The sequence below is a fragment of the Euphorbia lathyris genome, chromosome 3 (genome assembly GCF_963576675.1).
Source record: "Euphorbia lathyris chromosome 3, ddEupLath1.1, whole genome shotgun sequence".
NCBI classification, from domain to species: Eukaryota; Viridiplantae; Streptophyta; class Magnoliopsida; order Malpighiales; family Euphorbiaceae; genus Euphorbia; species Euphorbia lathyris.
The window spans coordinates 2,263,375-2,278,808 of record NC_088912.1 but is presented as its reverse complement, the minus strand read 5'-3'; the positions used below and the strand labels follow the sequence as shown (position 1 = coordinate 2,278,808).

The 15,434-nt window shown below is 33.8% G+C and overlaps 1 protein-coding gene across 1 annotated transcript; it reads right to left on the bottom strand.

Annotated features, from left to right (window-relative positions):
* Window positions 1–13,650: 13,650 nt before the first annotated feature.
* Window positions 13,651–15,185, bottom strand: LOC136223797 (signal recognition particle subunit SRP54 2-like). The gene is made up of 6 exons (XM_066011971.1): window positions 14,909–15,185; window positions 14,724–14,823; window positions 14,483–14,636; window positions 14,201–14,372; window positions 13,960–14,108; window positions 13,651–13,852 (listed from the first exon to the last, which is right to left on the bottom strand). The coding sequence occupies exons 1-6, from the start codon at window positions 15,158–15,160 to the stop codon at window positions 13,708–13,710; spliced, it is 972 nt and encodes a 323-aa protein (XP_065868043.1). The 5' UTR covers window positions 15,161–15,185; the 3' UTR covers window positions 13,651–13,707.
* Window positions 15,186–15,434: the final 249 nt, after the last annotated feature.

Genomic DNA, 15,434 nt, shown 5'->3' with positions numbered 1-15,434 from the left:
TTAGATTGTGTGAAAAAGGTAGAGGGTAATTGAGAACTATGATAAGACGGGGGAGGTCCAAAGCCAGGTCTGGTAGGAGGTTGTAAAAAATTACCTGGAGGATGAAACAGTGGCGGATGTTGCTACTGTACAGTGATCCGCTGTATCTGTTCTTGCTGCCGCGGTCGAGGAAAAAGCCCTCCGTCATGTTGTTCGAACAGATAGGAGGAGGTGACCGTCGACATTGGCGCCGTGGTGAAGGGAGAGTCGAATCTCCAACCGGACGACGGCTGAAGAGACGAGGTGGATGCCGTATCCACGGTGTATTCCGTGGCAAAGCTCCTGTTTACTGAATTCGACCGAGCGGCCGCCGCTGCAGGTGGCGGAGTAACGAAGCTAGCAACTTCGCCTGTTTCTACGATTGACATTATCACGGAAGGGGTTGTCGTCGTACTGTGATTGTTTGCTGTCATCGGCTCTGAATCAGACAGGAAAATAGACGACATCGGTTGTTCTTCAGACAACGGTGCCGATTGATTGAGGGAATTGGGAGGGATTGATGCAGAAGCGGAGCTAGAAGGAGTTGAACCGTTTCCTGCTCGTGATACCATGTTGGATGATTCGGTGTTTAGGAGAGAGAGAGAAGCCGAATCTTAGAGAGAGAGTGAGAGAGATAGGTTTAACGAATAATAATTCCCTTGATTAGGGTTCGTATTGATCACAAGTATATATATGACAGACATATGAATCTATACTAATTAGGTTTTCTGAAGCCTAATTAGTTGTGTAGTTTAGATACAACTCTAAGACTTAATCCTAGATATAATAGAATCTTATCTCTGCACACTGAATAGACTTGTGTACAGACTACAATTCTATTTAGTGTGAGGATAATTATCTATAGAGATAATACTAATATTATCTCTAACAACGCCTACTTTCAACAGATTAACCACTAACGGTTTATTAGTTTTAATAGAAGAAAAGAAAAAAAAATAAAAGAACACAAAGAGGTATTCTCATATTTGCTACAACCTCACTTGATTCAAAAAAGGAAAATGACAAACAAAAAATGATCCAACAAATCCAAAATCATAAAAATGTACAAACGTAATTAATCACCCAAGAATTAGAAAATCATAAATACAAATTCATTAGAATGAAGTTAATGTAGGAGAAAAAAAATAAGACTGATCCTCAATAGAAAAAACGTGTTCTTCTCCTCATCCGCTTCCATTACCACCACTGTCGGTTGGAAATCCACCACTTCATTACCTTATTTTGCATGTAATCAGCCAAATATAATCACCACGCCGGTAGGAACTACCACCATTTTCGAAAAGAAAAAGAAGATTGATTAGGAACATAAAATCTTCATCAAGCGATGAAGAAACGACAGAATAACACAAAAGTAAATTAGTAATTAATAATGAAACAATAGTTCTGAACGATTCAGATGATGGATATTTCAATTTGCATATGAAACATGAGATGCTATTTATAAATCAATATTTTAAATTGATGAAACTGTTTGATGGAATTTGTATAGCCCGTGCAATTAATGAATTTATTTTAACAATAAAACTGAAATATTATTTTTATCAATTCTCTCTACTTCCGCTATTATATATAGTATAAATTTGTTTTTCTAGTTTTTTACTTCAAATTGACAGTAACAAATTTTTTTTTCAAACTTTTTCTAGTAATATTTTATAATTTATTTTTATAAAATTTTTGAGTAATTATTATAGTAATAATATTCACAAAAAAAAAAATCATATAAATTCAACTATTTCTCATTATAAAAAACCACATACTCTATTTTATTATTAAATTTTATGGAAACAATAATAAATATTGAAATAATTATTTTGGTCGATAAATATTTTTTTATGCAATTAATAATAAGTATTGAATAAATTATTAAATTAAGTAAACGTTATTACTTGTATATAAATTGAGTTAATGTATAATGTTTTATGACAAGTGGAACCTACAAAAATTGGAAGTACTAAATGACTATAGTGGTATGTTATTTGTAAGTGTTCTCAAAGCATATGTGGAAAGTGTAAGTAACAAATGTTTGTTACTTCCACTACACTTTCTCATAGACTATTAAACGTTCCTAACCCCTAAACTTGGTTTAATAGTTCATGCTTCAACTTGCTCAAAATCCTTTAGTTCGATTTGTGCTAGGTTTTTATGTGGCAACTGGACTTAACCATTTGAAGTGGCTGGTAGCAAGCATGTGTACATCACCACTAAGCCAATTGCATTATGTTTATTATAAATAGGGGCGGTCCATTGAATACACTCCAATAATTAAGTTAGTAAAGGGTGTATGGAGAGAGAAAGTCCAAATGCTTAGTGAGAGAAAAAGTTACCTTTGTGTGGTTATGGTGGGAGTATTTATAGGTTTCCGCTTTTGCTAGCACTAGTCCGCATCCCCGGGTCTCCATATAGACGTCCTTTTCTAGAGGCGGAAGGCACTCGTCCGAGCCTGATGGCCGTCAGGCCTTAAGGACCGGGATCAATGGTGCAAGAAGGAGGGATCTTCATTTGCTTCATCAAATATTGTTTATAAAATTAAAATCACTAAAATTTTAAAACTTGTACATTGATTTAATTTTTTAATATTAAATTTCAAAAATAAATATTAATAAAAAAATTAAAATAATTTATTTATAAATGGGTCAAATACATGAATATCATAATTAAGTATAAAATTACAACTAAGTCATTTCACCAAACTTAATTCTTAATATGTCATTATTATCTATATATTATGATTTTACACCATAATTTAAAATTTATACTCCAATTCATAATTCATAAACCCTAGAAAATATATTCTAAACTTCTAATTTATAAATTCTAATACTTAAAATATATTAAAAGTACTAATTTTACTAGTTTGACATAATCCAAAATTATGACTTGATATAGTTATAAATAGTTGTTAAAAGATGAATTTCTATGTAATTTTCCCTTAATAAATACCAAATGAATATTAAATAGAATATTCAAATTATTGATATATTTAACTAGTTTAAATTGAAATTAACGGTCAGTAGTATCAGCGACAAAGGTCATTGACAACAGTTGTTAGTAAACAACTGATTCTAATGATGTCTTATTGATAATCGTCATTATAAACAACTATGCCAAAACTCATCTAGACTTTTGAATGACCCCAATTATACAAAAAAAAAAAAAATTGAATTTTCAAAATAAATATTTAAAAATAATTTGTTAGTAAATATTAAATAAAAATACTCAAATACAAAACCAATACCAAATCTCTTTTTATTGAATTTCTAGGATGAATCTACAACATTGATTTGTTTGATCTTGTGGTCTATATTAACCCTATTATTAACTACTACTATATATTCATTATATACCAAAACCTTACCCTAACACAAATTAGCCACCTCTCTTGTCTTCTTCCATCTCTTCCACACAGAACCCTAAACTAGAAGAACAACATAGCCTAATGTTCCAGTCGCCACCCATCAGGCTGTTGTCCGCCTCCCTTCCTCCTTTTCCGGCGGATCTCTCTATATATGGTGGGGTTGATGAGTGTTGTGCTCAATGCATATTATGCACATTGTTAAGAAAGAAAAGGAGAATGATGGGTATGGCTACTGTGGCCAAGATTGCAGATGTCGCCGGCGGTGACAAACATAAAGGAAGAGGTGTTTCCTCCCATTGTTATGGTTTATCGCCGACGATATTTTGCAATCTTAGCCACCAGAGTAGTCTTCTATTTTGCCAAAATTGCAATAGATCTGAGGAACACCATTTTCAACAATCAAATATGGATCCAATACAAACAATCTATGTTGCACGGAAACTCTTTTTCATTAGGGTTTCCGCGTATCCGTTTCGGTTTCTTTTCGGTTTCCATTACGGTTTTCTAGCTAATTTTTCTTAGAAAAAACGTTTTCCGGTATCCTTTTCCCGTTTCTGTTTCCGTTTCGGTGCATCATAGCAAAGAATAACAAATCTGATGATTATTTTAAATTAATTTGTAGTTTGTTTGATTGCAATCTGATGTTTATAAGGTATGGAGTGAATAAAGTCAACCGTTATTAATGTTATTTTCTTCTTCCTGATGCACGCACAGATTTGATGATCCATATGTGTGAGTTGTAGTTGGTTTGATTGCACTCTGATAGGTTTGGTTCACAGAATGCTTTTGTGAACGGATACATTAGGATTGTACTTCTTACCTTTTTCGTGTTTCTAATTTGCAGATGGTGTTGCAGTCTCATGTTTATAAATATTTAAGGTTTCAGTGCATAAATTTAGATTTGCAGATGACGAGAAAAGAGTATTGAATACATTAGGACTTGACTTCTTCTTCTTGGTTTTTGGGGGAAGTATCAATTTTGGTTCCACGTACAAAATAGCACTAATATAGGGCTTTAACTTTTAAAAAATGGTACCAATTTAGGCCTCGATAACGGAACGAGAAATGTCATTGATATTACTCCATTAAGTTTTGTAGGTGTCCTACCCGTTATCGAGGCCTAAATTGATACATTTTTAAACGTTAGGCCTAAATTGGTACTATTTTTTATGTAACGCCTAAATTGATATTTTCTCAAAAACTATAGACCGATTTTGGTACCGTATCCCTTGATAATTTGAATCATTTTCATGTATTTTTTTAGAAGTTCTTTTAACTTTATTATTATTTTGAAGTAACAGAATTCATTTTAAAAGTTAGGAATAGATTTACACCTTAAAAAAGAATTTACCTAAGTTAAGGATAAGTTAAAAAAATGTTTAAATATAAATTTTATAGCCTTATCCTTAAATTTTAAAATTCTTAAAATGAAATTTTAAAAGTTTAATAGTAAAAAGTTAATTAAAAATACTCTATTGTATTGTAATTCTTAATACTAAAATAAAATTAATAAATGGATTTGAAACATTAATAATTAGATTTTAAAAATAAGAAAAATAAAAAAGCAAAAGTTTATAAGTTGATAGATGAAGTTGATGTGTACTCCTACCAAATTACCAATTGAAAGAAAAGAGAGGTCCGTAGGTTTGTATTCTTCGCGGTAGATAACCCACCCTTCCTTCTGGCCTAGGAACAACAGTAAAGAAATTGATTCCGATTGGGTTAAATACTACAACTTTATCCCTGTAAATGTCATTGGTGTTGTCGATGGTGATTAGTTACTGATAGAGAAGTGCTACAGTGGGTCCAAAGACTAAGATGTCTCAAGTTTATTCTAGAAGGAAGTGGGCAACTAAGAATGGTGAGGTGGCATAACTTAGATGTTACACTATGAATAGATACAATTAGTCAATAGCCTTAGTCAATAGTCAATGGTCAATAAGAGTAATTGTATTTGATTTTATTAGCTTTTCTAGTTTAGCTCTTTTAACTCTTATATAAATACCTATAGCTAATAGGTGAGAAAGGGAGGATTGATTATTTTATTTTGGCTCCTTGTGAGATAGAGAATTTCCTGGGAGGTGCTGGTTAGCATCTTCTGTCCTTATTATTTCAATTTTTTGAATTAATCTAAGATATCTTAATTATTCATATTTTCTTCTCTTTCTATCTTACTCTCATTGTAATCTTACCCTAAATTTCAAATCTATTCCTATAGATACCATTGGTGTTGTTGATCATGATTAGGGTTATAAACTCAACTAGTGGTTTGGAACAAAACTCGACCAACATCTGGTTTATGAAGATAATCATGAACTCATACAAATTTCATTGATTTTGCAGCACAATCTCTCATTGTCTGTGCAATGTGAAAGGTTGGTTGTTGGAATCTTACCATTTTTTCTATTTTCATTGTTTGTTTTGGTAATCTGGTTGTTGTTGTTGTCTTCAATTGTCATTTTTTAACTACTGAGTGATGTCGATGGGCAATAAGATGAAGCAATTATGTTCTTCGATGTTTGTATTATGGAATAGGCTTCTTCCTTGCATTGGGGACAATCTTATGGATAGCAATTGATATTTGTGATAGGATAGGTAAGAGTTTGTATTATCGAGTGCCTGTTGATGGAAATATGACGTGAATTTTACGTCAGTACCATTCAACTTTTATAACCGACATGTGGTTGACACTTAGCTAACCGAAATGGCATGTATGACACGAGTCCCTCCCTCGAAAGTTAGCATAATAGCAAACTCGGTTAAAAGTGCATTATACTACTCATTTCATCTGTAGTTTTAACGGTGTGGAAAAGGCTTTTCATATTAAACGCAAATGAAATGAGTCTAGGACTTTTAGCCGAACTTATTGTTTGCAACTAAATGTCTTATTAATTAGAAGCTCAGCGTGTTGAATTGAAAGATGAAATTAAAAAACTCAGTATGTATTTCTTTATTTTACGTTGTTTAAAAGGCTTAATTAACACATTAAGAGGCTTATATATTTGGCCAAATAATCTGATTGGCCACTATTCTTTTGGAAACGTCTCATAAGCCATCTAAATTTGTTTGAATTGACTCATTATTGAACTTGGTTAAAGTGACTTATTGACTCTTTGAACTTGCTTAAGTTAGTTTATTGATCCCTTAAACTTGTTTAAAATAACTTGCTGTCCCTATAAATTTGCTTAAATTGACATATTAGTCTATTGAACTTGTTTAAAGTGCATATTGCCTTGTGAGATACACACTTCAACTTGAACTTGCTACATTGGATTTGAAGGTTAATTATGTCACTTTAAACAAATGCTGTAAATAATAAGACATTTCTAAATTCGGAACGCCAATCGATTATTGTGTTTCATTATATGGTGAGCAACTCATTAAAAGTAGTGGGAATTATATGATGTTTTGTATTTCTGATAATGTCATTCTTATTTTCAGCAATCAATCATAGTCAAACCTAGGTAGCATGAATTGATTAATGAAACTTGCTGTAGTTATGGAATTGTTGCATGAGTATCTGAATAGTGCTTCTGAAATTTGTGGTCTGATCTTTGAAATCGTAACTTGATGAATGATTGCTTGCTACACCTAATTCTGTGTTGTTTGTTATTATTGAGATAAAGCCTGATGATTATCGTACAAGAACGGAGATTTGAATTGCCCTTGTTGTAACCTAAATCACAGATTGGGCTCCAATGGTTGTCATGTAAAAAAATTCATGCACTGAATATGAAGGCTTTTTGCTTATCAGCCTGCTGTTTTTTTACATGTTTGTTCCACTGGTTTAGGCCATGTTTTATGGTTGCCTAACAATCTTGTAGCTTGGTTTCTCACTTCAGTTTTACTAAAGGAAGGATTACCAAAAGTCTATAGGCAGGATAAAACATAGTGTAAAAAGGAAGGATTAAATTGAGACGTGTAATAAAAAATGGGGTATGCATTTGGGACCATGGAGATTTTCTAAAGGGGAATATGAATAGGGTCAATCTGTGTGGCTTAGTTTGAGATTTAACAACTGTGAAAGGATTTTCCGCTGCCTAATTTTATAGACTATAGCAAGTTTGGGACTTTGTGGATTGAGTTGTTAATTTCTGTTACAATTTATAAAGATTACATGCTTGTCATGACCTCTTTAATGGATTGTTATTGTTGCAAAAATAGGTATGATACTGAGTTGTTTTATGTTTCCTTCAAATGTCTATTGGAAAATCTGACAATAGATATCATTAACTCCATAATTAAGTTGGTCATTCTAGTGCTTTTTATTTGATTAGCTTTGGAACTGAACTTCAATCACTAAATTGCATGTTTTAAGGGTGTAATTTACCCATTGCAGAAACCATGGATAGAGACGAGGAGCCCCTAGAAAGTCCTACTTTAAAATATTTTCTAAAGGAATTCAATAATCTTACCATTTTTTTCTATTTCTCATTGTTTGTTTTGGTAATCTTGTTGTTGTCTTCATTTGTTATTTTTAACTACTGAGTGATGTTGATGGGCAATAAGATGAAGCAATTCTGTTCTTCAATGTTTGTATTATGTGATATGCTTCTTCCTTGCATTGGGGACAATCTGACAGATATTAATTGATATCCGTCAGGCCTTAAGGACCGGGATCGATGGTGCAAGAAGGAGGGATCTTCATTTCTCCAATGCCACAGCTGATGACAGACAACCGCAAATAGGATAGCACCATGCTCAAGCTCTGGCAATAACAAACCCCTAACTCCATCAATAAACCAATCATGATCAGAATATGCCAAGAAATTAGGGAGCAGATGGACCGGAAGAATTTCCCTCCACACATTCAAACTCTTCACACAATCTCTAAGCACATGGCAGATAGTTTCTGCTTGGGTTCTGCATCTGCTACAAGTATCCGCCTCCACCAAATGGCGTCTTTTCCTTTCCACATTCGTAAGCAACCTATCTTTTGCTCCAAGCCATAGGAAGCTCCTTATGTGATAGGGAACTTTCAAGGCCCAAATGTTCTTCCAAGCGACTGAAGGGGGATGATCCAAATTGAGATAGAAAGCCTCGTATGTAGATTTGCAAGAATAAGCCCCGTTGTTCGTAAGGGACCAACAGTGAATATACACATTTTCCTCTTTACTACTAACTTTAACTCCCCAAATCTTCAGGAGAGTTTCCAGATTAAGGAAGGCCTTAAATCTCGACCAAATCCAATCCCCCTCTAAGTCAACCACGTCAGAAATACTCCAATTTTGAATATCCAGAGGCGGCAGAGAATTACACATCTCTAATAAAGGTTTATTCCCCAGCCAGGTGTCCTTCCAAAAGCTAATAGATCTGCCATTGCCCACCGACCAACCAATCCCAGAGCAGAATTCAGAGAACACGCCCCCCCCATATTCTTAGGTTGGCAAACATCCTTCCACGGAACCAGATGAACTTTCTTCCCCTCTTTTGAGTTCCCCCACAGGAACCGACGATTGATTTTATCAAGGCCATTAAGAACTAGCTCCGACAGCTTACAAGCTTGCATTAAGTGATTGGGCACCACACAGTTCACCGATTGGATCAAAGTAAGACGGCCAGCAAGAGAAAGGATATTAGCTTTCCAATAGAGCACAACATCCTAGACTTTTGGATGTTTAGCTTTTGACCATAAGCAGAATATTCATAATCACACCAATTTTCTCCTCATTCCATTCAACAAAAATCATCACATCATCGGCAAAAAACAAATGAGTGACCGAGGGATAAAATTTATTAATGGACACAAGATGAAGCCTCCCAGTGCTAACAACATCTTGGATAAGATGAGTTAGCCTCTCCATAGCAATAACAAAAAGGAACGGGCTCATAGGGTCCCCTTGACGGATACCCCGGGAATGAGTAAACTCCTTAGACAAATTCCCATTAATCAAAACTTGGAAGACAGGGGAAGAGATACAAGCCTCAATTTAATTCATTATTATGCACTTTTTTTTTCTATTAATAATTTATTATTATGCAAAATTTTTTTTAATCAAAGAATGAAGAATTTTATTAACTTGAATTTTTTCTATAATATAATTTATAATTCATGTTCGAAAAAACATAACGTATGTTCTAAAAAATATGTCGTACGTTCTAAACTTCATAGTTCGCGTTTTAAAAGTTAAAATATATGTTCTAACGTATGTTTTAAAAAATATATTTTCTTATATAATATAAATTACAAAAATATAAAGGAATTAAATAAATAAGAAATTTGAGCATGTTCTTGGATTTTTTTTTCTATTAATAATTCATTATTATGCACATTTTTTTTTCTATTAATAATTCATTATTATGCATATTTAATCGATTTTAATAAGTGCATGCATCAAATATTAAACAATAGAAGCTACTAGCACAATGGTATATTAAGCAGCGCGTGTGATATAACTCTTAAGAGAAGCAATTGTCTTAATGATAATATTCCTAATATTGATTAGTAAATATAAATGGAACTATTACGGAATCAAGGTTTTGCTTAAAAATGGATAGAACACAGTTATTGGGTCCAGATGAACAAGGGAATGCAATTGGATTGAATTTAGCTTTAGTATGGCCTAAATGGGGAAATATATTTGTGTAGTTGTATATATAGTTTTATATACATTGAATTAATATTATAGTTAGAACTTTATAATATAACATTAGATGTTATATGTATAATTTCTAATATAATATTATAATTTAAAGTTAAATAATAATTTGGATATAATAGTGTTGGTGTGGTGGTGCGGACTCTCCGAGATTATTTTAGTATATTATTATTTCTACCTTAGTATTGTGTATGTAAATTAAATTTTAGAATATGTTATTATTTTGTTAATTAAGATTAAAAGATAATTAGATTATCTTTATTAATTAATTTAGGAAAATTCATTTGCGATTAGGTATATGTAACTTAAAATGAAGAGTTATTTGCGACGTAGATGACACTTAAAAAATAATCAATTCGTTATAAATTTCGTTGCAGATTTGTATCTTGGTTGTTTTCCTAACTATAAAGAACAATTAAGAACTTATTGAAACATGTATTATGAAAAGAATACTGTAAATAAATCAAACTAATTTAATTGAACAAACTAAAGTAGATAGTAATTATCAACCATAAATATGAAAACATATAAGATGTTCATTTGCATAATTAATTCAAGGGTAATTAATTTATTAGTCCCTATATTTTGTAAAACACATTGTTTAGTCCTTGTATTTTTAAAAACACACGGTAAGATCCCTAACATTTTTCTCAGTGAACTGTTTAGTCATTCCGTCTATTTCTTAGATTTTTTTACCTTTTATGAATTCGGAAATGACTAAATTACCCTTTACTATTTATCAGTCAAAAACAATTCACACCTCTATGTCTTTCTCTCACAACTCGCGCTCACAAAAAAAAATGTAGAAAGGGTTGAATCCTAACCCATAATCGATATCACTCATGCTCACTCTTCCTGTTTGAATTGAAGGTAGAAATCGACTCAAATCTGTCTCGCTTAGTCTTCCTATTAGAATTTGCGTATTGTCTTCTCAATAGGCGAGGCAAATGGTAAAATATATTATCATTTGCGACGCCCTTGCTTAAAAGGGCGTCGCAAATGGCGAAAATAATTTAGAATTTGCGACGCTCGGGGGTTAATGCGCGTCGCAAACGGTAAATTATGTTATAATATGCGATGGAAACTTAATTAGTCGTAGTAATAAGGCAACAGTAATGAAGCGTTTTCCAGTAGTGAGCCCCAGCTAGCCCTACTAGTTCCGCCATTGCCCTCAATATTCATAGTTATCATAGAGAAAATGAGAAGTTACATTAACATATAAATGAAAATGGGATGAGGTAGAAAAGTACTCTTAACATTGGAGTGACCACGGACAATTTTATATCTATGTTTAAAATGGTACAATTTTGCTTCAAACATTAATAAATTGGTTACTTTCGGGCATAATTAATATCTGGTTAGTCCATAGAATTTATTTAAAAAAGTAACATGAATATGAAAAACACAGGTGACATAACAATAGAAAAGGAAGGAAATTAAATTAGACATTGGCAAATTGCCCCTAAAAATAGAAAATTGGAAGAATTAAATTAGCAAAAGCACAAGGTTATTTAAAAAAAAAATTAAGGAAATTATGTTTTGGTAAATAAAAAAGGTGGATGATGTTAGGGCTATTGCAAACAAAAGTATAGCAGCAGTAGCAGCAGCAGCAGCAGCGTTGAAACTGAAAATGAAAATGAAAATGGAGGGGACCTAGAAAGTGAAAATACAGTGCTCTCTCTCTCTCTCTCTCTCCCAAACCTTCCATTTGCCATGGATTTCAGAATCCTTCTTGTCTTAGTTCTGTTGTTTTGTTGTTCAACTACTGCTTCGGATGACAATGTAAGTTGCATTTTTCTTATTTCTGGTTTTTGTTTTCTTTTACAAATTGATATCCATATTGATGAATTAGTTTAAGTTAATCTTTCCATTGTTGGTACTATCTATGTAAAGAGACAAATTGGTTGCTGATTTACGGAAAATGCCTTTCTCTGCAAAACGAACAAGGTGAGAACGGAAGTAGCTAAGTTATAAGAAAACATAGAATTTAGATATATAACAATAGTTTCCAACATTTGTTTTTCCAAGGGAAGGGAAAGATGCGATGCACAAGTCACTTTGGCATTCTGGTCTCACCTAGCCAAAGCATCGGAAATCACCCTGACATTGAGGTCTCACGACACAAAACATCTTATATGCCAATGTTTTCTTTTTCTTTTTGCAGTCTTATCAAGATTCAAGGTGGAATTCAAGCTTCTCCTTCTTGGTTTTATATGCCTACTAGTAGCAGCATATATGTTCTTGCAACCAGTCCCTAGTATCGTTGAGGATGATGACGATGTGGTTGAGGACGATGATATGGCCCATTATTCGCAAATAACAGATCGCATGATTCTTTTTACAAGAAATCAAATGATAGATGATATAATGATCTTTCAACGCATGGAATACGTACCACACTTCATTTATATCATGGTGTGGGACGTTGGATCATCTGGCGACCCTGTTGAACAACTAGTGAATTTCCATTCAAATCCAAGACTCATATTTCAACAAAACTATGAGCAAGTGGTTGATGAAGTCCAATTCCGATTCACAATGCGCAAGGAATGGTGTGATAGGCACGGCCTACCTCAATTGTACTTCGAATGGTTTTTAGACTTAGAGCATACACTAGACATACCTATTTGGCCAAGAAATGAAGCCATAGAGTATTTTTTCTCTGACACAGTCTTTGACCATCGTCCACCGAACCATGATTGGTCTTTGCTCCAAGGCGTTATAGTTTGGTAACGGAGTTGGGCTTTGGGAGATAATGATGGTGGGGTGGGATATTCTTCAGTGTCGTCTCTGAATATGTTGAGGTAGACCGTGAAGGGGTAGATCACTTAATTGATTTACCACCTCCAATGAATCCAAACGAGGTTCAGTTGTTACCTCCGTATCCAGCACCTGTAGCCGGCCATGATGAGGCTTCTCCTCCTCCATTGCCTATAGCCGGACATGATGCGGCTGTTCCTCCTCTATTTCCATTGACCGTGTCTCTTGAAGAAGAAGAAGAACATATGCAGTTGATGAGTGTACTTGGACATGATGATGCGGATGCGCCTTCATTGCCACCGGCTCCCGTAGACGGAGATGATGCGGCTGCTGCTGCTCCTCCTTCTCCATTGCCACTGCCTACAGCTGGAGATGGAAATGAAGAGGAGGAAGAGGGGGAGGACTTCAGGAAGTATCTTGCTCACATGGGAGATGAAGATGAAGATGAAGATTAAGTTGGCACCTCTATGCAAAAGTAGTAGACATATAGAGATAAGGTACGTTTTGAAATTTTATCAATGTTTTTCTTAGAATAGTTTTGTTTTAGACAGCTAGTTAGTGTTAATATGGAAAAATAAATGTCTTTGTTTTATAAGCACCAATTGACTCTTCATTTGAGTTTAGCTGTTATTGAATTTTATACTGGAGGTTTATCATCAGGTAAGTAATGGGATATTGTTTTATCTAGCTATAAAAATTGACCCTGTTTTTAATGTACAAACTAAAGGGTCTTCTCACATAATCAACATTGTGTTGTTGCAGGAGTTTGAAGATAGAATACTATAGTTACAGGTATTATGCACTCTTTTTATTTTATTTGCTGTTCAAACTGCAGAGGCTTTTTAGGATTTTGAGATTTTGATTGAAATGATTTGAACGGTTTTAAACATAGCTTAATATATATATGGAGCCTCTTGAATTTATGAAGTAACCACCTTCTATGTCCAACAAACATCAACAAAAAAAATTGGGAAATGCAAAAAGATTCGGCCAAACACCTAAGAGGCGACTGACAAAAGGTTTGATGTCAAAGACTTCAAACTCCTCTAAACTTTGTCCTCTTCCAACAAACATAACAGGAGTTTTTGCTGCAGCTATGCTGCACATGACATTGAAAACGTTAACAAAAGAGAAAAAAGAAAAAAAAAAAGACATTAATACTTTGAAAAGCAGTACTAAGAACATTATCCAATGATGAGAACATACGCGCTAAGAGCTTCGCCACCCTTGTAATCATGATTCACTCCACTCATTATCACAGCTCCAACTTTGACATGTTGGTTAAATGATTGAACTTGATGAAATGCAGCTAGACCAATATCACTATCTACAACAAATATGACAAGATCTGGTTTCTGAGAGAAAGTGAATGTTAGCTGACAATAATGCTTATAAATAATCATAAATCAACTAAAGTATAATAGTGGTAGTGAGACCAATAGAATACCGTTGCCTCGGAAACTTTGCACATTTCTTCAATAAGTGAAGAAACTTGGGTATGACGTTCACTTGTGTCGATTATTATAAGATCATTACGACGTTTACTATCATTAGAAAGTTTGTTAAACCAATTGATTCCTCTAAGGGCGTTTTTTGCCACCGGATCTGATTGCACAAAACTGCAGAGGCGATAATAAAATTGCAGCAATTGTATATAATATGTTCCATTGTGCTTTTATTTTGTGGCAAACGAAAAGCTGAATGAAGTGAAGTGTTGATGGCTAAGTACCTCCCATAGAGTGGAATGGTTGCGGCCATTGTATTCTGCATCAACTGATCGAAATTTGTGGCTCTGAAAGTATCTGCTGAGACTACAGCAGTAACAAAATCTTTCTTCTTGTAATAGTTTGCAAATTGAGTACAAGCTCTAGTTTTCCCAGACCCTGAAGTGAATAACAACGAATTGGGTATGAATTATGAAAAAGCATGATACAGTAACAAAATCATAATTAAGACCACAACCTGTATACCTTGTAGACCAACAAACATAACTATACGAGTTTGCTTTTTCACCAAAGAAAACGATGGCTTTCCCGGGTCCAAGATTTTACAGAGCTCATCAAAAATTGCCTGCAAAACGTCAAAAACCCTAGCGTTATTCATTTACTGATTTGTTAAAAATTATAAACATATCGAACGAAGAGAGTAGAATTACATGAAGAATGTTCTTCTTGTCGTATTCAGCAGCAGAGCAATCATTTTCAACTCTATTCTTGACATTGTTTTGCAGGTCGCGGACGAGCTTGAACTGCACATCGGTTTGGAATCGAGCAAGGGCTATCTCCTTCAAGCACGAATCGATTACTTTCTCATCGACTATTGACGCCTCCATCATCCGCCGAATTGCTACAGAAATTCTCCTTCCTAATTCCGCCGACTCCATTTTCCGATCATCTGCGGACTCCATTTTCTGTTTAGGGATTTTGGCTACAGTCTATTTAACTTTACCTTGTTTATATATAACTGGTCCTTCGATTTATACTATTACTATTTTATATAAGGATATTACAAAATTTCTATAAAATCATATTAATTTGCTTTGTGTAATTTTATTATTGGATGGTTGGTATGTAAAATTTATAAATTAGGGTGGGTAGAAAATCATACTTATTTTATTTATGATAGTAAATAAAAGATAATAGTTTTGTAACATGATGTAATTGTAATTTTTATAACTAATG